Source organism: Malaclemys terrapin, chromosome 22 (genome assembly GCF_027887155.1).
Source record: "Malaclemys terrapin pileata isolate rMalTer1 chromosome 22, rMalTer1.hap1, whole genome shotgun sequence".
Lineage (NCBI taxonomy): Eukaryota > Metazoa > Chordata > Testudines > Emydidae > Malaclemys > Malaclemys terrapin.
In genome coordinates this window covers 1,711,346-1,730,973 of record NC_071526.1, presented here as the reverse complement: position 1 = coordinate 1,730,973, position 19,628 = coordinate 1,711,346, and the positions used below count along the sequence as shown (strand labels likewise).

The 19,628-nt window shown below is 48.9% G+C and overlaps 1 protein-coding gene across 2 annotated transcripts in view; it reads right to left on the bottom strand.

Moving 5' to 3' along the window:
* Positions 1-744: 744 nt before the first annotated feature.
* The window catches only part of PTAFR (platelet activating factor receptor), a 60,293-nt gene continuing 41,409 nt past the window's right edge, over positions 745-19,628 (bottom strand). Inside the window, exons 2-4 of one of the 2 annotated variants that reach the window (XM_054011625.1) lie at positions 13,867-13,985; positions 9,177-9,560; positions 745-7,228 (exon numbers count right to left, since the gene is read on the bottom strand). In XM_054011625.1, the coding sequence (XP_053867600.1) occupies positions 6,063-7,166 (1,104 nt within the window). In that variant the 5' untranslated portion in view covers positions 7,167-7,228; positions 9,177-9,560; positions 13,867-13,985 and the 3' untranslated portion in view covers positions 745-6,062. Of the gene's footprint in view, positions 7,229-7,359; positions 8,277-9,176; positions 9,561-13,866; positions 13,986-19,628 lie in introns of those variants that run through there. The other variant, XR_008443034.1, reaches the window with a different exon arrangement.

Genomic DNA, 19,628 nt, shown 5'->3' with positions numbered 1-19,628 from the left:
CTGACCTGGCAATGTGGGCCCTTTGGGGTCAGAAGAACATTTTGTATAGTGAACAGAGTTTTAAAATAACTTCTCACTGTAGTGGATCTAGATGCTGACTGGAAGCCAGAGAACTGGAATGCAATAAGGGGACTATGTGATTCCTTTTTTTTTTTTTTTTTTTTTTTTTGCTTCTTGATAACCAGTGTGACTGGTTGGGGAGTTTAACTTCAGTGTTACTCACAAGACTGGTGGGTATCTGCTCTCCCTTTTGCAGCCTGCCCTGACTTTGGCATTTCCAGTGAGGGCTGCCCCAGGCACACTGGGTCATATCCGGTTTTGTGGTGCAGCAGAAGTTCAATTCTTTGGGGAGTACAAATATTTCAGCTCCAATTAGCGGTAGTTATGAAATTTCCCAGGGTACAAGCTGGACTGTTAAACAGCTCTGTCCCCTCAACTCTCCAATTGGGTTGCCTTTTACAGTGCTTCACTATGAGAACAACCACTCCTAGTCTGTATACACACAGCCTCCAGCATGCAAAATCACTCCCAGCTGAATTATGAGTGCTTGTAGCCAGCCACTCCTGAATTATATTGCAGTGACACCAGCAAATTCCCAGTCCCAGACTTGTCCTGCCCAGTTCTTGCCTTCTGTTTAGTACAAGCTCATAGTCCGTCATTTCATTATAGAAAATGATATGCACAAACCCAGTTATCTTAAATGGAGGTTCCAGACACTTCAATCCAAACACACACTGGTTTAGATAAAAAATAAAATAAGTTTATTAATTACAGAAAGGTAGATTTTAAGTGATTACAAGTAATGAGGCATAAAAGTCAGAATTGGTTACAAAGAAATAAAAGGTAAAAAATATCTAACTTAACAAGCTAAGTGAACTTAAAGCAAAAAGGTTTTTCTCACCACATCATCACAGCAGTCTGGCTGGATTTTGTCCAAATGGTGAGTCCTGGTACTACACGTAACACAACACAGGTGTTCCACATTTTGGTCATTAGTCACACCTTTTGAATGATTGTGTCACACACTGGCAGGTTTGAAGGTTGAGAGGTATACTTAGTAAACCAGCGTTTGCTTTACTAGTATTTTTTACTAACACTTATAGCCATCAGTGTAATTATGGATTGCTTACCCAAAAACTGTGTTGAAAGAATGTGAAGTCAAATCAAGCACTCAGAAATTAGGAAATGCCAGAATTACTGTTGCCCTTGCAACCCTAATTCACCTGCCCAATGCATATCCATGTGATACAATCTTTAATTACATAATCACATTTTATTTTTCTCCATGACCCCTGCATCATTCCGTGCCGAGACTGGATGATGCTCAGGGAATGGTTTCTTATTCAGTCTTTTTCCTTAACTTCATTGTTCAGTGTGTGGTCTCTGGCCTTGTTTACTGCACTCCACTCAAACCTTGCACTGAATACAGAATGGGCTCCTTTATAGATGATATCTAGTGGTAGTGAGTTCTACAAGCTAATTGTGCACTGTGCAAACAAATATTTCCTTTGATCAGTTTTAAATGTGCCCTTGTTCTCGATCACTGATATCAGGGGGGAAACAAGCAACTAGTTACTGGTTGCTGATTTGGGGTTTTTCCCCTAAGCAGCTTGCAGTATCCTAACACTATCATTAACTTCCTGTGTGTAAATCCCTCTGTAAAACAAGGATAATAGTACTTCCTAACACATTCATGTTTGGAAAGTGCTTTGGGATTCCCACATGGAATGATTGGTAGTTTGAGTATCACAGTTACTGACCTTGAGATCATAGGGTCTCCTTTAACAGAAATGGGCCCAAACTTGAAAACCAGAGTTTTGGTTCAGGTTAATCTTTAAAACTCTTTGCCAATAATGAGGAGGGGAACTTGACTTGTCCCTGATGTTAAGTCTCAACCTGTTCCCTGGCAATGGCCAGTAATACAGTAGTTTGGGCACAATGTAGTGGATCATGTGAACAAAGATGTGTGGATGAATATATTCTTTAACTCCATCCTCCATATCCTCGCAAGCAGCCCAAAGGGTAAATGCAAGATAAACTTTGCCAATCTGGCACAGCTTTTTGGCTACATGTAGAATTCCTTGGCATTGGGAAATCAGCACCTCCTTAGCTAAATCCAACTGGAGAAAGGACAAGCACATCCAAACCAAAATTTCTCTAGTAAAAGCCTGTCACTCAGCTGAGAAATGAAAACCAGGTTGAATGAGTGTGAAAGTGGTTTATTGAGAATTAGTTACTTGTTAAATATAATTATAACATGTTCAGTGCAATACAAGACACAACTGAAAAGAGAGTCCTGGTCCCTAGTATTTTATAACCTGGCCCTCAAGCTGGTACTCTTAACACTGAATCGTACATTACCTCTCATATAATCCCATTGGTTTCAGTAGGACTACTCAATGTGAATAGGGGTATTGCAGTTGGCCCTGAGAGAATATTTATGCTCATGGAATACAGCTACCATCAATCCTCTCAGCAGGCAAGGTGGTGATTCGGTCTCAACTTCACCTACCAGAAATCACAATGTAAAACTTAATCTGAAAAAAAAAAAATTGAAACCCTCTTCACAATACTGATTCTTCATATGACTGTTAAACAGTCACTTTATGGAGACCTAAACAGTCACTTTATGGGTTTCCACAATTGTTTGTCCTCTGTACTGTCCATTACCCTCACTTCATTATTGTAATGGATGGAACCACCTTTCTTCTCTCCGTTTTGCTCTGTTACAGAAAGTTTCTGAAAATAATTGGTTTTCAGCCATTAAATCATTTCAGTCGGACTATTCAAACCCAGCATATTTGATGCCCACCTTTTTAAGCAAAGTGCAAAGCTCTTCCCTTTCCCAGTCTTTTGGAAAGTGCTCCTTGTTATTGACCTGTTACTGGCTACTGGCTCAAGCCAGTGTTTCAGAAGTTGGCTTCCTACTGAAACCTCATTTCTTTCCCTTTTCCCTTAACAGGTTAGATTGTGCTTTAATCTTCTATTTCGTCATTCCAGACAATCTACTCTTTGGTAGTTTGAAAAAAAAGATTGCTGCCAGTGAACACGGTGCGATATCATGGCAACCTGGTTTTGCGGGGTTGTAGACCTTAGTTGTACTTTCTACTGCACCAAAGGAAATAAATGAAGGTTAAATACAGTATCAGTTGCCTTTGAATTCTACCCCAACATCTATTTATTGTTATAGAAATATTCCTCTGGAGTTTTTTCACCTTCTGTTGCAGCATGGGCATGGGTCACTTGCTGGTTTAAATTAGAATAAATGGTGGATTTTCTGTCTTTAAATCATTGTTTAAGGACTTCAGTAACTCAGCCAGAGGTTATGGATCTATTGCAGGAGTGTTGGGAGAGGTTCTGTAGCCTGCAATTGTGCAGGAGGTCAGACTAGATGATTGTGATTGTCCATTCTGGCCTTTATGTCTGAGTCCTCATCCCCTGATTCTGTTCATCATTACATATGTCATTCTTATAGTCCTGTTTGCACTATCTTAAAAATGTGTGCGTATTTCATCACAAGCATCCAGCTTGGCTAGATTTATGAATTTCTACATTTTGGTCTGGGTGAGAACATCACTTTTTTCTACCCCATTTCTCTTCACGTCCCCTTCACACCGCTCCTCCCCATTTATTGGTGAATGTAGAAAAAATATTAGAGGATTGCGCACAAGTGGGCAGAGTCTTATATTTATTTAAGACTCTCCTGGAGGATCCATTTTGCTAAGTCAGGCCAGGACATCCTTGTCCTGCATGCAGTTTACAATTTCCCATTAGTATAATCCTGTTCCTCCTCTAAAATTGAAATGATCCTCTCAGAAGCAGAAGTGAAAAACGCAGCAAAATTTTTAAACATATATTTTAAATGATTTGGGTAAGTTTAAAAAAAATTCCAACTGGAGTGCATTGTCTGTCCTGTGCAAATATCTTTGTTTTTGCCCTTTGATAATAAATGCAAACATCTAGTAGTAAAGCACTTATTGCCATAGCAGCTAAGCACAGTGGAGCAAAACATATTTGTACAAAGTTATCCACAATGTGTAGCATAAACTAGTCTCTATTGCAAGATTTCCAGGAACACACAGTACAAAATGAACACACTTAAACTCTGCAGCAAACACCACCCCCTTCCATTGTTCTCTGAAATTTGCAAAACTCAAGTAATGGAAGCCCGCCAATGGGAGAGTTCTCCAAAACCAGAAAATTCTGCTACCATGCCTGGGGAGTGCCACAACATCCTCCAATAACTGTCACAGTGGGGCATAAATGTGAGAGGCGGTGCCTCCAGCAAGTAAGCCCGCTAAGAGTTTTGAAGATCATTGCCATTACTTTGGATTGCATTCCAAATGAACAGGGATCCCAGGCAAAGGTTTGAGCATGAGTGTTAGGCACTCAGAATGGTTTGCTCTAATAATCAAGTGGATGCCATATCTGCACTAGAAGAAGCCCCTGTGTAGTCTTCATGGGCAGCCCTAAGCAGAGATCATTGCAGTAGTCTTGCCTAGAGGAGGCAAAGGCACATGCAGTTCTGATCGGGTTCTTACCCATGTCCTGCACTGTAGCATCTGAATGCATGGGTGACCACTGTGAGGTACTTAGTAGAAAGGAAAAGTCTAAACTTTTTGCCCATTCACAGATATCAAAGTTTCAGTGATCCACCAGTGATGACTGGGGATCGAAGAGCTGGGAATCCTCTCAGTGAAATATGGGCATAATATAATACCATTGTTGGTCGGATGATTGGAGAGGTTTGGAGTTTGCCACACAAACACTCCTAGCAGTTCTCTGGCTGGTATCACTAGGCTGCTGCTAACTGGTATAAATAACTTTTTCCGGTGTCAATGTGGCAGATGAGTTTTTCCCATCACCAGCTGGGAAATTTTTCTAGAAGAATTGAGGAACCAAAACCTCATGTAAGAACCAAACCGAGTTCCCCACCCTGTTCTACTTCCTGTGCTTGAAGGAAGTTCAGTATTGAGCAACTCAGGGTTAGACAAGAAGCCTTGAGTGTCTTCTGCTCTGTAACCAAGCCTGGCACCCTCAGGATAGCCAGCTTTCTGTGGGCCCAAATTGTCTGCCGCCAGCACTGTTTGGAGCAGGGTCCATTTCACCCTGGACTGAATGCCTGAGCTTAAAACCCTTGACATTTTTGCACTGGACTTAACACCACGGCAGCAGTTGAGTGGTTTGGAGGGTGCCCTGGGGTGTGGCCACAAGCTGTTAGTTTATTAATGATAAAATACCAGAAAACAGTCTTCAAATAAGCAACCAGCTACATTTCTTTGTTTCCAGCAGCACAAGCTTAGGGACAATGGCCACTCCCTCTTTATAATCCCATCTATAATAAATAAAAGCGATGATGAAGCAGCATTAAATTCATGTGCTATCTTAACTCCTATGCTGGCAATCATCCTCTGTCACTTAGAGGTTTTCAGTTGATATTCGGTCTCTCTGAAAGATATGTGCTAGCTCAACCAGAAGTTATTGGGCTGGGTCTAGGAATAGGTGACATTCTCTAGCCAGTGATATGCAGGAGGTCAGACTAGATAATAGTCCCTGGTGGCCTTAAAATCTATACATAAGGATCCCAGGGATTGGGGGAGCTATGGCTGAGGTTTCCAGCACATCACCAATACTCATCGACTTTCACAGACCCCCCTTCTCTCCAGGCTGGTTACTTGGATCAGATTCCATAGAATCTCTGTCATTCATAAGGGTGAGCTCGCCTCATGGCAATTCCCTTGCCTTCCCATGTTAAAGTGCTGACAGATCCCACAAGGAGATAGGAGGAGGGAGAAAGACTTGTACAAGGTCAATGGCATTTTTCTTTACAGAAAACAAACTGAGCTGTGATTAGTGTCCCATGAAGCATCGGTATGTGTCAGAAGGTGCCCCTTTGCAGACCCTGCTGGGTCCCTATTCCTCTGGTTGCATTTGTGGATACAGGGATTGAATGGTCATAATTCCTCTTCCTGATGGAAATGCAGAGATCTGGCCCACTGATGTGTCCCTCTCCGGCCTGGCTTAGTGGGAGGAAGCTGATGACACAAGTGGCCCAGCCCTGCTCAGTAGGAGATAGGGCTATATTCATTTCTCATGGGGGTGGTGGGGAGGTCATTGATGGGCACTGTGCCCTCGATCACTGTTTCAGTGGTTTGCCTGGAACACTTGCGACTCCCTTTCATGCTTTTAAGATTCTCTGAAAGATGCTTCCTGAACTTCTTGGTGAGGAAGCAGTAGATGACAGGGTCCAGCATGCAGTTGGTGCTCAGGAGGCATAGCATCACCTGATGGGCATCATTGAGCTGCTGGCGCAACGGACAATTTTCCTTCTGCCACAGCTCTAGGACCGTCAGGGTCCAGGGGAGTTCAACGAGATGGTGAGGTACAAAGCATATGATGAATACAGCCAGGACAGTGCACACCATCCTGAATGCCCTCTGCTTGACATGGGTGCTCTTCTGCAGCTGCACTGACTTGGTCAGCAGTGTCTTGATAATGAACAAGTTACACACCAGTATAAACAGGAAAATGAAGACAAAAATAATGAATATGACAACGTGGCTGGCGAGGATGGGCACATTGTTGTCAGAGGTAGAGGTGTTATAGCCCTCAAAACACCGCTTGATGGTGCCATGGTTAATTTCATTAATTCCATCCTTAGCGAGGTAGTACAAAGCACTGCTCATTATCACCACCCAGATAGCTGCGGAGAGGAAGATACCCCTTCTCCGGGTGGGGAACTGAGCGGCTGTGATGGGCTTGGTCACTGCCTGGAATCGGTTGTATGTGATGACTGTCAAAAAGGCGATGGAGCAGTAGGTGTTAACAAAGAACAAGTAGCCGGCCACGTTACACAGGAATGGAGGCATAATCCAGTTTCCATTGTTGTGATAGTAAACTATCCACAGGGGCAGTGTGATTAGGAACAGCAGGTCAGCCACTATCAGGTTCACCATGAAGATCTTGATTTCGTTTAGTTTCCTCCAAGCATAAACGTGGCAGAAAATCCACAGCACATAGCAATTGGCAATGAAGCCCAGAATGAAGATGAAGCTGTAGAATATGGTGAAAAGGAGGTATCTGAACTCAGAGTCCGCCCCACATGAGGTGTCATTAGACGGGGTGGTGACATTCATGGGTGAAAAAGTTCCCCCCTTTGAGGACATTGTGTCACTGACCCAACTCTTCCAAGGCAGAAAATTTTCTGTCCTCTTCTTTTCTTCTTATTCTAAGAACACAAAACATATGATTACAGCATGTAGGGCCACTGCCAAGCCCCAAAGCCACCTGTCTGTTCTCAGTTCATATCCCCTCTGACTGCAGGAGTTCTCCTGCATTCCTCTGTGCCACTCACCCCTCTGATCTCTCCTCTCACTCTTCGACCTCAGACACCCACCCTGCTGTCTTCCCCCCACCCACTCCGCTCCTTCCTCTTCTCAGTATTCCTCCAGTTTCATACCCACTTACATCCTATGCCCACTTGCTCTGTGGTCCAATCTCCCTTACTTCTCTAGTTCCACAGCCAACTACTCATTCTATCACTTTCCTTATCCTGACTTTCCAGGGATTTGAAGAAGCCAACTGTAAAGTATGGGACAGAGCTTATCCTGAAAGTGTTTTACTCATGATACAAACCCTATGTCGGTATCACAGTACCTGAGCATTTCCATGGTTATTATTGGAAATCAGATGTGTTTCCTAAAGTCTCCTTCTTGGACACTGGTCATATCACAGGGCATTAGGCACCACATAAGCCATGTTCTTTAAAATACAGAATGGCTGGTCACCCTACGAGTTCAAATCTGCCTACCCCACCTGCCCCTCCAATCTCAGTCTCTTTCCCAGATCTGTGTGGTGAGGAAGTTGCTCTTTAATTGTTGCTGGCCTATCTGACTTGCACTGAACATAAGAACTAAGAATGGCCCTACCGAGACAGACCAAAGGTCCATCTAGCCGAGTATCCTGTCTTCTGACAGTGGCCAGTGCCAGGGAAGGAATGAACAGAACAGGTAATCATCAAGTGATCCATCCCCTGTCGCTCATTCCCAGATTCTGGCAAACAGAGGCTAGGAACACCATCCCTGCCCATCCTGGCTAATAGCCATTGATGGACCTATCCTCCATGAATTTATCTAGTTCTTTTTTGAACCCTGTTATGGTCTTGGCCTTCACAACATCCTCTGGCAAGGCGTTCCACAGGTTGATTGTGCGTCACTGTCCCTTCTCACATAGGTTACTTCCTCTCTTTTCTCCTTTACTGTTGACCAAGCAACAACCTATTGCCACATAAACACAGAGAAACCAGAATCATTAGTTAATCACATATAGTATATGGGACAGTAGGCCCAGTGAGCTCTGATAGCTCCACCTCTAAGAGCTCACCCATTTCTTTGAAGGAGGGATGTGTTTGTATAGGGACAGATGCTGAGTTTCTTGTAACATGACTTTACTGTATAAATATGCTGTGAGCTATGATGCCTGCTGAACCAACCAATGCATAATCAAAGCCCCTGGTGGTGGTGCCGCCCAGCCCTCTCCCCCCACCCCCTCCAGGGTGCAGTGTGGTGTGCATGTCCCATGAAATAGATCCATTCCATTGCAGGTTTACTGACAAGCAGCCCATGGCAGTGGGTGTGTTCAGAGCCTTTCAACAGCAGTGCTTGGAGTTTGGGCACAGTCGCACTCTGGAAAGGCCCTGTGAAGTCTCTGCTGACTTATCAATGGAAGAGAACATACAGGAAACTAATCTGTCCCTAACGCCTCGCCAGGAGCTGAGTGGAAAACACAAACAAATGCCCCTGTTTTCCTCACAATGTCACCTTGCCCATAGAGCACCTCTCAAGAGCGACTTGCCTGTCTCTGCTAGAAGACCCCTGGCCAGGGAGGGGGAGGGCCCCAAATGGGAAAGGGGTAATTCCTAGACATCCAAGTTGAGGAAGAGTTTGTAGGCTGGGAGACTGGGACCCGCTGAGGGAAACTGCAGAGAGAAGCTGCATGGTGCCAGCTGTTGCTCAGTCAGGCTGCTCACTCAGCAGCAGCACTGAAACAGCGCTTATATTGACTGCCATGAGAGAGCAGTGGGAAGATACTGCCATGGCTGCAACACCCCCAGCAGCACCTGGCAGCACAGAGAGGGGTGTGGCTAAAAGAGAGCTAGAGGTTTGCTCCAAACTCACCTGTTGCTACTGGAGGAGTCCATCAGCCTTGACAGCTAGCACAGTGTTCGTGCCCTGGCATATGCAGAGGGCTCTGGATTGAGGTGATGCTGTTCAGTGCTGGTTAACCTCTGAGCCTGGTCCTCCCCACCCTGTTCAGTAAAGGAGCCTTTTTGTGGCTTTGTTCCAATCCATCGTGTCTGCTGCACCCAGAGATTCACTCATGCGGCTGCTGCACTATATTTAGTGGCCTGGAGATGTCCAGGCAGAGTCACCATGTGCTAATTTAAATCAGATCCAGGAATCCTTCCAAGCAAGGCCACCTCCTGGCCTTCGTTCCCCAGTGCGGTGGGGGTAGGGGTCACTATTCAAGCAAGGGGCAAGAGGAATCATCTGGAATACACACTGTGGGGAAATACAATCAAATCTCTGTTTGCACCAACCAGGGGCTTTGAAGTTGCTTCTCTCTGTCCATCCATCCATCTAACCTAGGATTGGCTTGTGGAGACTGAACTATACTCTCTCCTGGAAGTGACCCCTCTAGGTCAGCGTGTGCATGAAGCTGCCCATGCTGTGACTGAGAAAGGGGACTTTGGGCTCCTGGCTGTCAAACCAGCAATGTTTTCCAATTAACATAGGGTTACCATACGTCCGGTTTTTCGGCAATCAAACCCCCGTTCGGGGGGAATTGCCAAAAAGCCTAGCATGTCCGGGAAAAATACAGCCGGGCACTTCCTCTCCCGCGGCTGCTCTGCTCCTCCCCGACTCAGACTTCGGCTCTGTTTAAGAGCCAAGCTGCCTGAGCCAGCGCTACCGGCTTCGGGCAGCCCCCTTGCCTCCGGATCCCAGCCGCCGGCCCGGCACTTCTCCTCCCCGGCTCCAGCTGCTCTGCTCCGGCAGCGCAGGGTCCGGTGGCACGAGGGCTGCCCGAAGCCCGTAGCGCTGGCTTGGGCAGCTTGGCTCTTAAACAGAGCCGAAGTCTGAGTCCGGGGAGGAGCAGAGCAGCTGGAGCCTGGGAGGGGAAGTGCCCGGCCGGGGGCGCAGGGTCCGGAGGCATGGGGGCTGCCAGAAGCCCGAGCGCTACCGGCTTCATGGTTTGCCGGGCAGCTTCCAGACCCTGCGCCCCCGGCTGAGCACTTCCCCACCCGGGCTCCAGCTGCTCTGCTCCTCCCCTGACTCTTCGACTCTGTTTAAGAGCCAAGCTGCCTGAGCGCTCCGGCTTCGGCAGCCTCCTTGCCTCTGGACCCTGCGCCGCCGGCTGGGCACTTCCCCTCCCAGGCTCCAGCTGCTCTGCTCCTCCCCTGACTCTTCGGCTCTGTTTAAGAGCCAAGCTGCCTGAGCCAGCGCTACCAGCTTCGGGCAGCCCCCTTGCCTCCGGACCCCAGCCGCCGGCCGGGCACTTCCCCTCCTGGGCTCCAGCTGCTCTGCTCCGGCGGCTCGGGGTCCGGAGGCACGGGGGCTGCCCGAAGCCGGTAGCGCTTGGGCAGCCCTTTTCGCGTGGCTGGGAGGGAGGAGGGGAAGTTAGGGCAGGGACTTTGGGGAATGGGCAGAGTTGGGTGGGGAAGGGGCGGAGTTGGGGCGGGGCCGGGGTTGGAAAGGGGCATGGCCAGAGCCCCGTGGAGTGTCCTTTTTTTTTATTTTTTAAATATGGTAACCCTAATTAACAGTGAATGGAGGTTGATGCTGAATGTACAACAAACCTTTTGTATTAATTCTACTCAGTGCCAAGGAGGCCAGCATTATGCACTGAAGTACAGAATATATGGGAGAGTACAGCCTGCAAAGGAATTTAGTTACCAAGTTTCTAGAGGCTTCCCGCTCCTAGTGCATCATACTTGCCCTAACAGACAGGATTTCTCTGCCTATTTAATGCAATAACCATGTTCCTGTCTCCCCACACATCCTGTAGGCCTAGTCCAGGGAATGAGCATTGCAGCCCAGGGAGTGCCGCACATTCAGGCCATCCTGGCTCACCAAGTGTGCATCCCAGCATAAATGGACAGATCCTCGGCTGCTGCAACCAAGGCATTTAGTGCAGCTTAGGAAGTCAGGTTAAGAAAAAAGCAACAGAGGGTCCTGTGGCACCTTTAAGACTAACAGAAGTATTGGAGCAAGATTCAGACTAAACACAGCTACCCCTCTGATACTTGACACCAGGTTAAGAAAGTAGCTTTAAATTACCATTGTGTTCCCCAGATCCAGGGGCCATCCTGGTCCCAGTCCCAACTCCAGCCTGAAGGCTGCTCTAACTTACAATATTGCCCAGCAGTCAGAGATCCACTGGGCAAGAGGGAACTCTGGGGATACACTCTTTGCCAGGAGGGGTTTGTGCCATAGTAACCTTTGCACCAGCATGACACAGCGCACTGGAGGGTCTGACCACCTCAGGCTGTGTCCCAGACTGAACAGGTATATCTAGCTCATCACGTGCCTATCTCCACTCAGTGACTTGGATTGGGCACCAGGTTTGGAGTGGAAACTGGGATTCCATTCCCAGCTCTGCCCTTGTCTCACTGTGTGACTTAGGAAAAAAATCACTGCATCTCTCTGTGTCTTCGTTAGTTTCCCCATCCGTAAAGCATGTTAAGTGCTATACATACTTATGTGTCCTGCGGAAATATGCCTCGCATATTCCAGCCCCAGGAGTACCTGTCCTGATGGAACATGTCCAACACTCCCATCCCAACAATGGCAGGGCCAGTGGATCTCAGCCTGGGTTTGTGTCCTGGCCCAGTGAAGAGGTGTCCCAGCACAATGTGTCCAGTGCATACTCATCTCTCAGCACAACATGTTCTGCAGGTCCTGGTACAATGTGCTGAAAGTGACCCAGCTGATGTACACATGATCCACTAAGTCCCTCTGGCTTGCTGAGCAGAACTGGGAAGGGGTGATTTCACTCCAGAGGTCAGACTCTTCTCTGACTACACTAATGGCTGAGGATGATGTTGGGGCACTATTCTGCTGAGGGCCCTGATACTAGAATGAGATATAAAATGAAGCACTAATTGCTTGTGATCATTAAAGATCCCATGGCACTTTTCAATCTGGGTATGAATTCCAGTGTTGTGATGCCAGTCAGAACAGCAGGGGTTAAGGAGAGCCTTTGGGCCCAGCTAACCCCACCCTGCTATCCCTGCAAACAGTGCCAGGCCTGGAGAGGGGAGAAAAGGTCAGAGACTGGCTCGGTTCAGGGCTGACTGCGAAGAGGCAGGAGCTACCTGCCTTCCTACCCATAGGCACCGACTCCGTGGGTGCTCCAGCCCTGGAAAAAAATTGCGGCTGCTTATCACCCACTGACAGCTTACGCCTTCCTTCCCCTCCCAGCGCCTCCCGACCGCCGCAATCAGTTGTTCGGTGGTGTGCAGGAGGCACTGGGGGGAGGGGGACAAGTGGGGATGAGGTGCGCTTGGGGGAGGGGGCAGAACTAGGTGGGGAAGAGGTGGGGTCGGGGCTTGAGGTAAGGGGTGCAGTGGGGGCAGGGCCTGGGGCTGAGTGGAGGTTGGGCAAAGGAAAAAGCCGCTGCCTGTGTCCCTACCTGAGGGGAAGGAGCTCTAGCCTACCAGCCAAGGCAGCCACCTGGGAGAGAGCACTGTCTTCCCAGACAAGGGAGCTTGCGAAGGGGACCTATGTACCCAGCACCCCAGGTAACTGAGTGAGCGACCCCAGAGACATTGTGGGGCTTGCCCTAACCAACTTGCAGCTGCCCTGCCCAAAGGAGCTGCGCAAAACCCAAGAGAGGTCGGCAAGCCACCAAGCAAACTGGACTAGAGGGGCCACACCCCAAACTGAATTGACTGGTAGGACATAGCCCAGGGCAGTGCGTTTTGACTCCCTGCTTGGGGCTACCCCTCCCTCCGTCCATCCCCCCCATTCTCCAGTTCAGAGGTTGACATGCACAGGGCTCTGGGCTGGGACCTGGTGGAGAGGGAGGGCCTGGGTCCCTCTGCCCCCACTGGCTTTAAAGACTGAGGCTCCTCAACCAAGTAGAAGGCTGAGAGCCCTGGCCAGCCCTCAAAGCCACCTGTTACAGATGTCTTGGCTAGATTCCAACCTGGGTAATTAGTTCTGTTTACCAAGAATTCCCCCAGCAGCTTTAGTGGGGGTACATCGTTCTCTCTGCTTCTTCTTGTAAACTCTTAAGTAATGCTGCTGCTAAGAGCTCAGGCCAGAGGTGACTGCATTTCAGCAATAGATGAAGTGATTCCTGTGGATGTGGCCTATAAAATGCTCTGGGATCCACTGAGATGAAAGGTGCTCTGGCAGGCTTCCCCCACCCATTGGCTAACAATATGGGAAGGGTCATCATTTAGTCATTGTTATGTTATACTCTAAAATCAGAAAGAGCATGGCCAAAGCCAGGAACGAAGGCTATACCTCTGTCTCCAGGATCATGATACTTCCTGTTCATTCAGTGAGCTCCAATCACTTGACAAACAAGGGTGAGCATCATTAGTTCCATTTTATACTAGGGGAACTGAGACACAGCGGGGAAGTCACTTGCCCAACATCAGCCAGCGAGTCAGTGGCAAAGCTAGGAACAGAGCCCTGGTCCCCTGATTCCCAGTCCACTGGCCATGTTGCCCCAATACAGGATAGACAATAGCATGGTAGCTTGGTACAGCAATCTCACCCAGGTAAACCATTCTAAGAAATTCAGGCTAGAATGCGAATTCCATATGAATAGCACTAGTGAAAGCTAGTCCCTGCTTACCAGAGTCGAATGGATGCAGCGTGATCTCTCCAATGCCAAACTTTGAAGAGCAGTGGCGTATTCTGCTTGCTGGGTCTGCTTCCAGGTCCTGTCCGTCCCAGCCTGTGGCTGCAGCCTCCCTGCACACACAGTTCTATTGATCAGAATTGCAGAACTGAAAGGATTGCAAAAGCTTCCTGCCAAGTCATTAGAGAAGAGGAAATGTCATGTGATAGCAGGGCGAAGGAAAAGAGAAATAAACTAAGACATGGGGGGAAAGCAAATTGACAGCAAAGACTGGGTGTCCCTGAAAAGACATTAGCAGTAGCATTTCATCAAAGGAACTCTACTTCTAATGGCTGTGTTCCTGAAAGAGATAGGGACATCAAAATTCGCCTCTGGAGGCCAAGTAGGAATGCAGTCCCTTGTCTGTGGTTAAGTCAGGAAGCAAACAGCACTTGAATGGCATCTTTCCCAGCAGCAGGGCTGGCCTGTGCATAGAGTGCTTTTTCTTTACAAATCCAAGAAAATTAATTGCTAGAGAACTGGTCACTCCACATAAAGGCTGGAATTTTTGATGCACAACGGCCACAGGGGCCGATTCTCCAGTAAATAGTCAGCTCTGCATCTTTACGCCAGTACTAAACAGACTTAAACCTGGGGAATCCAGCCACTCTAGGACTCCTGTTCTGCAAGGGGATCCTCGGGGGTTGATGAGCCATCCTAGCCGTTCCTACCCTACTCTCTACCAGGCACTGGTGTAGGGGTTAAGACTGGAGGAAAGAAGACATGGCCTGGGGTATCTTTGTGCCTGACAATCCCTAGCTCCCAGAACAGCCCTGGGGCCATTGTCAGCTGGTACAACTTAAAGCAGCATTGGACCATTCTGTGTTGCTCTTGGGAACTGGCTTAGTGCTTGACAGCCCCAAGATCAGGGCACCAAAGATGATTTACATAACAGCCCAGGATCTGGGCCAGCGAATGCAAAGTTCTGCTTCCCATAGCCATTGTAACTGGACAGCAATCATAGAATCATAGGGTTAGAAGGGACCACAAAGGTCATCTAGTGAGTCTAACCCCCCTGACAAGATACAGGATTTGTTGTGTTTAAGCCATCCAAGACAGTTGGCTATCCAGCCTCCCTTTGAAAATCTCCAGTGAAGGAGCTTTCACAACCTCCCGAGGCATCTGTTCCATTGTCCTACTGTTCTTACAGTTAGGAAGTTTAACCTGAGATTTAATCTGCTATGCTGTAGTTTGAACCCATTGCCTCTTGTCCTTCCCTCTGTGTCAAGAGAGAACAACTCTTCTCCATCTTTTTCACGGCAGTCTTTCAAGTATTTAAAGACTGCTATCATGTTCCCCTTCAATCAGGGCCGGCTCTAGGGTTTTGACCGCCCTAAGCAGCCAAAACAAAACAAAACAAACAAACAAACAAAAAGCCGCGATCGCGATCTGCGGCGGCAATTCAGCGGGCGGTCCTTCGCTCCCAGGGGGCGTGAGGGACAGTCCGCCGAATTGCCGCTGAATACCTGGACGTGCTGCCCCTCTCCGGAGCGGCCGCCCCAAGCACCTGCTTGAGAAGCTGGTGCCTGGAGCCGGCCCTGCCTTCAATCTCCTCTTTTCCAAACTAAACATGCCCAGTTCCTTCAGCCTTTGCTCATATGACTTGCATTCCATCCCTTTGATCATCTTTGTTGCTCATTTCTGGATCCTTTCCAGTTTCTCTAAGTCCTTTCTATACATTGGTGACCAAAACTGGACACAGTACTCCAGCTGAGGCCTACTTAGCGCTGAGTAGAGTGGTACTATCACCTCCCATGACTTGCATGCTGTGCCTGTTAATGCAACCCAAAATTGCATTTGCTTTTTTTACAACAGCATCATATGGCTGACTCATGTTGAGGTTGTGATCCACCTCCACTCCCAGATCCTTCTCAGCAGTGCTGCTGCCAAGCCAGTTATCCCCCATTCTGTATTTGCGCATTTGGTTTTTCTTCCCTAAGTGTAGCACTTTACATTTGTGTTTGTTGAATTTCATTTTCTCGTCTATAGCCCAGTTCTCCAATTTATAAAGAGCCCTCTGAATTTTAGCTCTATCCTCCCAAGTGTCAGCAACCTCCCGCCCCAGCTTTGTGTCATCTGCAAATTTGATCAGTATGCTCTCTATTCCCAAATCCAGGTCATTAACAGAGATTTTTAACAATACTGGACCCAGAACAGATCCCTGTGGAACCCACCAGAGACCTCCCTCCAATCTGACATCATACCATTAATAGTTACTCTTTGTTTGCGGTTGTTTAACCAATTATGTGTCCACTTAATGGTAGTTCTGCCTGTAATAGAAAGAGAGCCTGAGATATAAGCCCTTGTATCAGAGATCCGGCCTGTGGCCTGAACTAAAGTAGTGGTCAAGCCTTGCTAATATAAAGCAAAGTTAGCAAGAGACAGGCTGTGAGCAGAGTCAGGCTCTGCCTGCGTGCAGGCTCACAGAATCTGTCAAGAACAGGGCTGGTATTGCAAAAACACACACATTCCTGAGAAATGCTGGGCACAGGACACTCATGCAAACACATTCCAGAAGGATGGTACCAGAACACCCCAATACCAAGTATGGTACAAACACATGCCCCAAGGATGATACAAAAATACACTGACCCCCTCTTAGAGATAAGGTCAGGATGACAGTGTGATGGATAGATATGTTTTGATCAAACCAACATGTAAAAGGTAATGGGTGGTAACTAACTACGTCAGAGGGTGGTAACTGACCATGTCAGAGGGCAATACATAACTTGTTTGTATCAGTGTATAAAATGGAGTCTCAGACTGGGAGTGTCTTTGGCTGGCCGGGGGGCAGTGAAAAGTCCTGCCACTGACTGAGCTGGTCCATTGTGATGGGCATACATGTGTTAGTGATCCTGTAGAATCTTCATTAACAATAAACCTGGCCGGGTGCCTTCGCTACTAAACAGGTCTGTGGTTATTGGGCAGTTCGATCGGAACCTGCTGTACGGGCTATCTGGCCAGAGCCAGTGCAGCACGCAGATAGAACACATACACATAGCCAACATCTGATGACACTGCGTAAGCCCACATTTCTCCAGCTTACTTATCAGAATGTCAAGTGAAACTGTGTCAAAAGCTTTCCTGAAATCCAGGTATATTATGTCCACTGTGTTCCCCCTATCCTCCAAACCAATTACCCTGTGAAAGAAGGAAACCAAGCTGTTTTGGCATGATTGTTCTTGGTAAATCCATGCTGGCTGCTAGTGATCACCCCTTCATCCTCCTGGTACTTGCAAGTTCTCAGCAAACTCTCTGTGTTTGCTTCTCCTCTGTTCGCTGTTGTAATACATACACACACCGCGGTGTTAAAGTCTCCTCTAGAGGTGACTGGAGAACAGTGGGCCACCACATTGCCCAAGAGCTCACTGGGACTAAAGGTCACTATGGGTATGTCTACACAGCATTTTGGAGCAAGCCTCCCAGCTTGGGTCAACAGACTTGAGCTTGCAAGGCTCATGCTAGTACTCTAAAAATAGTGTATAGACAGCACCCCTCCCCACACACACATGATCCGTAGGCTTTAGAATCTGAGCGCCAGCCCAAGGCACAACTTCAAAGTGCTGTCTAGACAGGCATTTTCTTGCCAGAGTGTTACCACGAGCCCTGCTAGCCCAAATCTGCATGTACCCTATGGCTCTTCCCCATTGAGAATCAGAGACAACCCATGCCTGCCAATAGTGGGGGGCAGAGTGAGAGCAGCCAGCTTCAGCAGATGTTACTGAGCATGCTCAGTACAAGACAAGCAGCAAATCGGGGGGAGGGCATATGATCTTGCGTGCCCTCCCACCTAGGGTTGCCCTAGGGTTGCCAGGTGTCTGGTTTTCGACTGGAATGCCTAGTTGAAAAGGGACCCTGGAAGCTCCAGTCAACACTGCTGACCAGGCCCTAAACGTTCAGTTGCGGCACAGAGGGGCTGGCAGGCTCCCGGCCAGGCTCCACGCAGCTCCCAGAACCAGCGACATGTCCCCGTGGCTCCTCGGTGGAGGGACGACCAGGGAGGCTCCACGTGCTGCCACTGCCACAAGCAGTGGGAGCTGCGGGGGTGGCGCCTGCAGGCGGGGGCAGTGTGCAGAGCCTCCTTGACCATTCCTAGGCCTAGGAGCTGCACAGAGGGACATGCCAGCTGCTTCCCGAACCCCCTCCCACACTCCTGTCCCAGCCTGAGCCCCTCCCGCACCCTGAACCCATTTCTGGCCCCACCCTGGAGCCTGCACCCCCAGCCCAGAGCCCATACCTCAATCCCCTGCCTTAGCCCAGAGCCACCTCCCACATTCTGATCCCCTTCGCCCCACCTCCCCGCCCAAAGCCCTCTCCTGCACCCCAAACCCCTCTTCCCTGGCCCCACTCCAGATGGGATCAAGACCAGGCCAGAAAACGCTGAGACCCTCTGCCCCACAACCACACAGGGACATGGGCTGCCAACCACCTAGTCTGATATGTGTCAGGAAGAGACATGAGGCTGAAGGACACTGAAGGAAGAAGGAACCCCTCAGAGACTGTCAGCACAAGCTGCCCTCACACTCGTGCAAAGGCAGGGGGCAGGAATCCCTGGAGTGTAGACAGTAACTGGCCTGTGCCATTGGCTCGATGCTGAACTGCTGGGCCTCAAGGCAGGGAAGGAGCTGGTTTCCACGGACAGGTGTAGAAAACTCAGGAGAAGAAATATGGGTGAAGCAACATTATGACCCCATTTACACTGGCTACTGGGGGGGGGGGGGCAGATAGAACTAGCATCTGCCAAGCCTCTGCGACAGGGGCTGACTCTTCCCCTCCCCATGCTTTACTCAGCCCTGCCACTCACTCAGAAAGGGACGCAGTGCCATGCTGCCCCCCAGCAGCACTTGGGAACAGCGCATGTGTTCTGGGCCAGCACTGGGATCCCAAGCTGTGTGCGACAGGGGCAGCAGAGCTGATGTCAGGGCCCGGCCAGCAGCTCAGGGGATGCGGTGCCTCAGGGGAGAGAGCTCTGGACAAAGAACAAGCCTAGGAGCCAGGAGAGCTGTCTGCCCTGCCAGTGCTTGCCTGTGTGACTAATGCTGACCTCCTCTTCCCACGCCTTCAATGACACCAGCCGGAATGCCCCTGTTCTTCCCGCAGGCTGCCCCTGCACAGGGCATGCCTCCTACTCCTATCCTCCCTTCAGCAAGCCACTAGGGAGGAGTCCCCTCTAGGAGAGACTGAGGGCTTGTCTACACTGCGAGGTTGTTGACAAAACTTTTGTCTTTCACAGGTACTTAAAAAAGTCCCCCCTGCCACTTACAGGGCTGGAAGTATTTTGTCAGCAAAAGTGCCAACAAAATACCTACAGAGAGCGTTTACACATGCTGAGTTTTAGCTGTGTAGTGTAGACAAGCCCTGAGGGACTGGAGCCAAGGTAGCAGCAGGAACATTGGGTGAGACCCCGACAGACTCCCTGCTAGTTTTGTTTTCACATTTAGCACAGCACAATCAAAGGAGCCTCTCATTTGGGGAGCTCAGGGACCTGGTGCCCTGCATTAGCCCCCAAGGGCCAGACTGGCCAGAGGTTCTGAGCAGCTGCAGCTCCCATTGACATCAGCTAGAGTTGCCAGGTGTCTGGTTTTCGACCAGAACGCCCAGTCGAAAAGTGACCCTGGTGGCTCCGGTCAGCGGTGCAGTGGAGCTAAGGCAGGCTCCTTGCCTGCCCTGGCTCCGCACAGCTCCCAGAAGTGACGGCATATCCCTCTGGGTGGCCC